The 8,635-nt window shown below is 44.0% G+C and overlaps 1 protein-coding gene across 1 annotated transcript; it reads right to left on the reverse strand.

Moving 5' to 3' along the window:
* Positions 1 to 217: 217 nt before the first annotated feature.
* Positions 218 to 6,385, reverse strand: CALML4 (calmodulin like 4). The gene is made up of 5 exons (XM_088452892.1): positions 6,305 to 6,385; positions 6,085 to 6,115; positions 3,805 to 3,945; positions 1,989 to 2,177; positions 218 to 616 (listed from the first exon to the last, which is right to left on the reverse strand). Exons 1-5 carry the CDS (start codon positions 6,383 to 6,385, stop codon positions 519 to 521), a joined length of 540 nt encoding a protein of 179 aa, XP_088309018.1. The 3' UTR covers positions 218 to 518.
* Positions 6,386 to 8,635: the final 2,250 nt, after the last annotated feature.

The raw sequence follows: 8,635 nt of genomic DNA on the forward strand, positions 1-8,635 counted from the left end.
AGTGAGATGGGGAAAAGAAGACCTAGGGAGATAGAGATACAGATTGCCTTCTCTATGTACTGTTTGTCATACCCAGACTGCGAGGAGGCTCACCTTTTATATTTCAATACAATTTTTTTTTTTTTTACAGAAAATCACCTGAATGCTTAATGTAAATTTATTTACTAATGTATAAAACTGATCAGAATGCACTTGCATTAATAACCAGATTCCCATTTGTACTTTATGTAGAAGTGTTATACAATTCACCATCAGAGATTTAATATCTGGCCTTTGTGAATTGAGCACATTATTTACTGAATTCTGAGTTCGTATCCTGCACTGATCACTCTATTTTCTGACCCTGGCCAATATTGTGTCTGGTGAATTAATACAGTTCATGCTTGTTTCTCCCATTACATGCAGGTCATAGCCTATTACAAAATAATACATAATAATAAGAAAAAAGTGTGGATTCCACATAAACATCTACTCTTCAAATGTTCAGCAGACTCAACATAACAAAATCAGGAGAGGGCTTAGTAGTCCGGCCTGGGCAGTGTGATCTTCCTCACAAATTCCTCATACTTCACCATGCCATCAGCTCCCACCTCTGCATCCCGGAGGAGGTCATCAACTGCAGACAGAAAGACATGGTAGGGACAGAAAGACATGGTAGGTAGCAGGTCACCTGATGCTTAAATAACTTGCACATTTTCCCTCGTACTCCAAAACCCTATAGAGGCGCACAGGAAAATGTGTGGTGACGAATCACCATAACACTTGCTGATCTGTTCAGTCACATATTGCAACTGCGCATCAGAACCGTCACAAAGCATTTTAGCTACTAGACCCTAATTGTTTATATGTCCTAATCATAATATTGACACTTATGCTGTGTTATCTTTTTGTTCCCATGTAGAATTCTAATATAGCCTTCAGTTGCTGCTTATGGCAGACAACATTTATCTTGATTGAAGAGTTGGATGGGACATAAATCTCAAATTGAAGGGTTGGATTGAACATAAGGGGCATGGGGAGGGGTTAATTATGTTGGTACCCAGAAAAATGTAGGACCTCGGTTATTTTACATCATGGGTTCCTGGTTCCCAACCAATATTAACATTATTCTAACATTACTTTTTACTACATTTGTCAGTAGTCAGTGTGGGTTCCCCACTCTTGTAAACAATTTGTAATGTTTACAGCACACAACTGTATATCTCATTTCTTTCCTTGTCTCTACTATTACATTTATGGTTGTTGTTTTTTGTTTTTTAACCCCAGATTTTTTTATTCCTGTGAATTACTAGCGCTAGAGTAAGACTCCTGCACCCAAATCTAATTTACTACTTACAAGGTCCAGCGTTGTCTTCTTCTTCCTCTTTTGTCTTTTATACAACAGTTCTCATCTTATCTGGGCAGCTGGTAGGCTGAGGGCTCCTCTTTGCTGTGTTGCTGAGCGGTCTCCCCTGTAACATCCTGAGCTGAAGCCTCAGTAGGGGAGCTGGGGTACTACCAGGTGCTCAGCAAGTATTATCTATGGCAGCTTGCGTCCAGCATGTACATTGGGAGATGTGCACTGGGCCCTGGACATTGGCACTATGGACTCGGACAGTGGGTGTGCCACCACCAGGACATCACAGCCTGGGCGATGGCACAATCCACACGGCCATCCCTATGGCCTAGCCGCACGTCTCAGAGAATTAAATTGCCCCCTAAATGTAATGCAAAGATTAATTATATTTTTAAACTGAGACTTCTGCACACAGGCTCCCATAATAACTTACAGAGTGATAACAAACTATTCATAATTTACTGCAAACTTTATCCACTGTAGAATATAATTTTGAGGATATATGTCTGATTTTATATCTCTTTAGTCACCAATTTTATTAAGCAAAATAGTGTCTATGGGAATATTAAACTTGTTTCACATATACCAGTTGTTTATTTATTTGTAATGTATATCCTCTAGCTGTAAAGTTTTGTTTATTATACTATTGTACCTTCCTCAGACGTTAGCTTCTCCCCCATTTGGGTAAGTTTAGATTTGAGCTCAGCAAGTGGGATGAGTCCATTCTTTTGCCTGTCGGTCATTAACATGGCTACAAGAATCTCGTTCTCCGGGTCTTCCTGCTTCTGCTGGCGGTACATAATGGTCAGGAAGATAGAGAAATCTATCTCGCCATCTTTAGCTGCAGAGAAAACAAGTTACCTGTAAGATTTACATGTGAGATGTCATTCAGACACATACCTGCACATAGGGCCTGATTCAGCAAGGCAATAGCAATAGCGATTTCACATGCAGTTCAACTTCGATAATATGCTAATCCATTGCAATCGCTATGCCGCCGCTGCACTACATAAGGACGCCCACTTTACCTTACACACATCTGTAATGTTTAGCAAGACTGCAAAACCATCGGTACAATCGAGTACCATCGCAGCCTCACGCACACTTGCACAAGCCCTGACCTTACTCAGAAATTGCTAACTTCCCCGCACGCTATGAGACCTTATATGCAGTTTAGACTGTCACAGTGGATAATTTATGCACGGCTTTGAAACACACTGGCACGCCTGCGTTCGGCCGACCACCCACCTGGTTACCACTCACAAACCGCACTTCCTGTCAATTACTCTGCGATGGGCATGCGATCGCAGTCCCAATCGCAATGGCCAGTTTGCGCCCGCACACTGCGATGCATGCCCTGTATGCCATAATCGGCAGATTGCGTGCATATTAGCAACTGCACTTTTTGTTGAATCAGGTCCATAATCTCTTTGACATTGCATAACTTTCTTTCTGTACATTTTAGTATCATCATTGACTTTTTAAAGAAATACAATTCAAGGATATATTATCCAGAATAATTGAAGCTTGGGAGATCTCGGGATAAAGTTGTGATGTTTTTGTTTCTCAGAATTTAGATCACTCCATGTCCTGGGCATTCTGTTAAAGTGTGGGGTGGCAGGCCAGTTCACCTAATGTCAGCAACAAGTTGCAGGGTGGTATCATGTCAACGTGGACAGAAGGTTACAGTAACAATGTCGACATTGCGAATGTGGATAGGCGGCATGTCGAGCATACAGCTGCCCACTCCTAACCTAAATCACAGCCTAACCCTAAAATCATGTGCCAATATTCTATTGTCAACATTCACAAAGTGGACATAATATCATGTCGACATTCTGTCCTGTGAATATCAACATTCTGAACATATACCGATAAACAGAGAAACCATATAATACTTTCAATAATCCTCAATGGCTTCTTCTGTCTTTTGGTGAACTCACCTGCTGCCCTGTACTATTTGTTAGATCATACATTCACTTGAGGAGGAGCTATCGCAGAAGTATTCATGAGAGTTACTTTATATGACGGCAATAGAAATATAATAACACAGCTGAAAATACTGGAAATATTAAGTCTGAAAGCTGAGATCTGACCCAAGGTGGATCATAGTGAGTCGGACACCAGTAAGTCTATAAGTCTCCCGATCCCAAGGTTCATCCGAGTTACCAGGGACCCGGCGGATAAAGCTGGGGGAAAAGGAAGCATTATGAGGTTCAGGATGTAAGAGGTGACTTCATTTATAAGATGTCCAGCTAATGTTACCAATTATGATAGTGTTAATGCAAAACATGTCCAGGAAAATTTCAGTCAAATACAGAATTTCAATACTGACCATTTCCCCTAAAATGCAATGCACAGACATGTAAGAACATGAGATTGTGACATTTTTTATATTGTAATTTGACGGCTGTGTTATTTTTATAGAGAATAATCCCTAGTGTCCTCTCTCTCCCATAACTTCATACCGATTTTCTGGACCTGTAGGTGACGAGTGATTTCACCCGGGGTAGGACAGGTCCCCAGGCAGCGCATGACAGTCAGGAGGTCATCAGCAGGGATCTTTCCCTTTCCCTTCTTATCGTGCAGGGAAAAACATTCCTTGAACTCTGTGTATGAGAAAAGGAGTATAAGCACTGAGAGCAATGGGCAGAATAATCAGTTTTACAGCATGTTTTATCTAAAAGTGTTTATTCTTTATCTTGCCTTTAAGGTCAAGACCGGGGGCTTGTTGATGTTATTGGTGGCCTGGTATGTAATATTAGTTAGGGTTCTTATAGTATGCCCTGCCCCAGTTGTCTTACTTCTCACGGCACAATATCGATTACGTGTGCTTAAAAGAGGAGTGACCTAATTCAGTGGTTCTCTAACTGGTTTACTAGTACCCCCTAGGAGTATTTGAAAGATTGTCTGTAATCTAGGTAACAAATTAAGCCCTGTACACACTGGATAATGTGTTTACGGAGCGATATCGACTGCGGCGGGCCCGGCGGGGGTGCTGGCAACGGCAAACATGGCATCGCTAACGATATCCCCAGAATGGACTGCATATACAGATGACTGGGAATATTGTTAACGACCCGCGGGAACGCGCATCATTCGTTGGTAAGTGCATACACACTGGACGATTTGAACGATATATCGTTCAAAGATATCGTTGTCGCTCAAATCATTTAAATGAATCGTCCAGTGTGTACAGGGATTTGGGACCTCATTCAGAGTCGGTCGTTGCGGCCACACGGTCGTAAGGTAAAATGGGCCGGATATGCAAATGAAGCGCTCGCAAGTTGTGTCGTTAAGATGGGATCGTTCGCTGGACGAGCGAGGGGAGGATGCGGCCGTTAGACTAAAAATACGCCCCCTTCTCGTTCACATTACACTTCATCTCTGGGCATATAAGGATTAATCGAGACCATCGGGAACCATCGGAGCTGGTCGTAAAGCTTAAGGTTGACCATACCGTCTCTTAAGCTCTACGATCATGTCAGTGTAAAAACCACCCATGTCACATGTGCCATGACACCACTTAGTTAATTATGCACTCCCATAAAACGCTGTTTGCATAGTCAGGTACGCCTGCGTTCGGATCTCCACTCCCCCGTTCACAACCACCTTCCCCTGTTACCACCCACAAACGCCTCATCCTGTCACTCAAACTACCGACCTGGCTGTGTTCAAGGAGAGAACAATTTCTGATCGTAATAGCTAGTTTGCACACGCGCATTGCGAATTTTACGCATACGCAGTTTAGCTAACATCGGTGGCGTACGACCGAGCGGCCGCAACGACCGACTCGAATGAGGTCCTTAGACACATAAGGAAAGCAGTGTCCTAGGGATCTCTAGCCCCATACATCACAGTAGGACCCTGATAACAAAATTAAAAAGTCTATCAAGGTATCCCTGTAAAAGAAATCATATGTGGTTTTAATTTTAACTATTTCATAGTTATCCATGTTGACAGTCATAACACTAGAATGTCGACGTGGTTCAACATGTCAACAGTCACCAACTATACATCCTCAGAATGTCTGGAAGATGATGCTGGAGACGCCGCTACCGTCGGGACTAGATAAGTGACCACTGGGCCACCAGTTCAACCTTCTGTCATGTCGACATGTCATCCGTATAAACATGATAAATGACGACATGCTCATGTTCACCTTATGCATGTCGACATGAGAACTGTCGGCCTAACATACCACACCCATTTCGTAAAATGAAATACATTAAAATGATGTACAATTCTTCCTATTCTTGTGCCTTTTTTAAATCTTGTTTATAGCACATGTATTGCTTTTATATTTACTAAACATTATATCTAATAGCAATAATATTCATTACAAATGTATTGCTTTGCAAATGTGGGGTACAAATAACGCAAAGGGGAAAAGATTGAGAACCACTGGCCTTATTAATTGCGAGCTTGGCCACAGCTGGATAGGGTGGAAAGATGGATCGGGTCACTATACTATTTCAGAAGGTTTTTATGGTTCTGTCAGGTCAGAACTTAAGGAAATGTTTTATCATTTCAATTCATTAGTTTTACAGTTACATCTGTCTGTGCCAGTCACACACTAATTAAACATTCTAAATCATTAATGACATAATGAAGTAGCGCAACATGATAACATAAATATGAAGAGTGCAATTATTCATTTACAAAGCAAATATTCACCACTGACAAGAGTTGTCCAAAAAGTAGAGAGGGACTGCCCAGCCCAGGCCACCCGCATTGCTCTCACTCACTTTGTATGTCATCCTGAGACAGGAACTTGGTCTATAGAAAACACAATAATAGTTACATAAAACCACTCTACTACCAGAAACACATATAAACATGGAAATCAATAAAAAGTGGAATTTGCTTTAACATTATTCAGGCTGCTTCCTCCCCTGTAAGTCACATAGGACTGCCCAGGTCGGCCTGGTCCCCTTTGATCAATTAATGTAACTGAAAGTAACTTACCATCACTACTGTCAGAGCCGAGCTTCCTGCTTTGTGTGAGACGTTAAAGTCCACACAGGAAGACATAGGACATCCTGTCATAATTATTCTATTGCCATGGAGACCACGGGTCAGATTCCAGCATTATACACCAGATAACAGGTCCTCCAGGTTCATATTACCTTTGTAAAACAGCTGTCACACAAGACTCCTCATAAAGCATTTATAAGCTGCTGGGAGGTCAACCGCGGTCTTGGATGATTGTCATATTTGCCATTACATAGTACCTGTACCAAGAGTCAGTGGGTTCTTGGCTTCTGAGTGCACCACACCCTCATACTACTGACTCTGCCGGGATGGAAGATATGTCAAGTGCAAAATAACCTTTTTGCTTATTTTTATGTAATTTGTTCCTTTTTTTTTATTGCACTCTCTGGGGCTGATTCATAGTTGCATACAAGTCTATTTGGTTAGGTCTAAAATGAAGTAGGCTACACAACCTCTGACGTCACAACCATGTGACCCGGGCGGCAACAACAGGGGGAGGAGCAAGGTTCAGAACATGGGGCCAAAAGTGTACCCTCGCGGGCTCACTATGCTCGCCATGCTGTGGGCACGGTGGCTCGCTTTGCTTGCCAGAGGCTTATATTCTCCCTCTATGTCCACGCGATTAGCAAATGTGGCAGCTGACTGGCCCTGACATAGTGGTCACATGGTTGTGACGTCAGAGGTCCTTTCTTCCAATTTGGATCTAGCATCAACCCTACTTCAGGTGCCTGAGTGCATAGCGGATTAAGGGGTCTGGCACAGTGTGCATGCCATCTAGACAGGTCCTGTCAAATCAAAGATTGAATATTCTCATATGACCATTATAGAGGGCTGATGCAAACTGATACAACATGTATGTCCATTTTTGCACTGCACATAATCTGGAACAGAGGCCCTGATTCAGAGCCGGATGCTCTGAAAGAGCGCTCGCTCTGAATCTGGGCATATGTTTTTTTTGTGCGGCCTCCTGGCCGCTCGCATAGCTGTGGGTGACCACCCACAGCTATTGTGAGCGGCCAGAATGATGGTTGCGATGGTCAAGACCATTGCGACCATCAGGCTTGTGACGAGACCCTTGTGGTAGGGTCTTGTGGCCGCAAGCCCCAGAGAGCTTCTGGCTCTAATAGAGCCGGAAGCTCTCCCACTGACATCACTGGTGATGTCAGTGGGGCCGCCCACAAACGGCAGGCGTTCGCTTGGGAACGCCTCCATTTGTGAAGCCACCCCCTGGCCACGCCTACCAAACGGGGCGAGCTGTCAATCACCATCGACAGCTCGGCCCCTTTGGTGTGAGACCCGGAGCGACGGAGCACCCGTCGCTAGCCAGGTCTCGTGCATACGCACTACGGAGCCGGCTCCGTCGTGCGCATGCCCAGTGGGCAAACATCGACCCGGTTGCGAGTGCTCAGCGCTTGTGACTGGGTCTGAATCAGGTCCAGAGTACATATGAATACACTTTACACTGAACAGATGTAATGAGGCGATAACATGGTGGCAAAGTAAAGAGACAGCCTATTGACAATTGCAGGCTATGCTGAGTTGGACGGAAATGTAAATGCACCTGTCTCTCACGGAAATGTAAATGCACCTGTCTCTGACGGAAATGTAAATGCACCTGTGTCACACGGAAATGTAAATGCACCTGTTTCTGACAGATCTTTGAAACTATAACTATATGAAGTATAGGCTGATGTAAGTGTGCTCTGATGGTGATGATGATGGCTATAAAACTTAGCATATGTATAGGTGCAGTACATTATAGAGTTGCATGCATCTCTGCATAGGAGCAAACAATAGGCCAACTCAGCATCGGCCCCTATGTGTCCTGGCCACACATCTAATGATCATAATCAGTGGCGTAACTACCGTAGGTGCAAGGGGTGCAGCTGCTATGGTGCCCGGGCTGCCTTCAGGGTTTGCTGCTCCCCCTGCACCCAGTCATGCACAGATTGGACCTTCAGGAACAAGGGACACGCTGGGCCAGCTCCCACACAGGCATAGCTCCCTGTCACCCCCACACAGGCATAGTGAAAAGTGTGGGGGTGACATAGCAACCAATCAGCTTTGAAGTAGCATTTATCAAGTACAGTCAATAAAATAATAGGTAGGAGCTGATTGGCTGCTATGGGCAACTTCTCCACTGGTCCACTTCTCCATGCTTTTCACTGCTTGATAGATAGACCCCCTTAGTGTCTAACACTGGCTGCGCTGGCTGTATTAGGGAAGGATTGTAGGGTGGGGACGTGGCCACTGCTTTAGATCACCCACCATGCTCAGCTGTTGCCTGGGCAACGCTGGGCACTT

Source organism: Taudactylus pleione, unplaced genomic scaffold (genome assembly GCF_031769625.1).
Source record: "Taudactylus pleione unplaced genomic scaffold, aTauple2 ptg000556l, whole genome shotgun sequence".
Taxonomy (NCBI): domain Eukaryota; kingdom Metazoa; phylum Chordata; class Amphibia; order Anura; family Myobatrachidae; genus Taudactylus; species Taudactylus pleione.

Coding starts and splice junctions, on each gene's coding strand:
- CALML4 (XM_088452892.1), bottom strand. CDS start 6,385: ATGACAGGATGTCCTATGTCTTCCTGTGTGGACTTTAACGTCTCACAC. Junction 3,946..6,084: donor GTCTCAGGATGACATACAAA/GTGAGTGAGAGC, acceptor TCTCATACACAG/AGTTCAAGGAATGTTTTTCC. Junction 2,178..3,804: donor CCTACAGGTCCAGAAAATCG/GTATGAAGTTAT, acceptor TTTTCTCTGCAG/CTAAAGATGGCGAGATAGAT.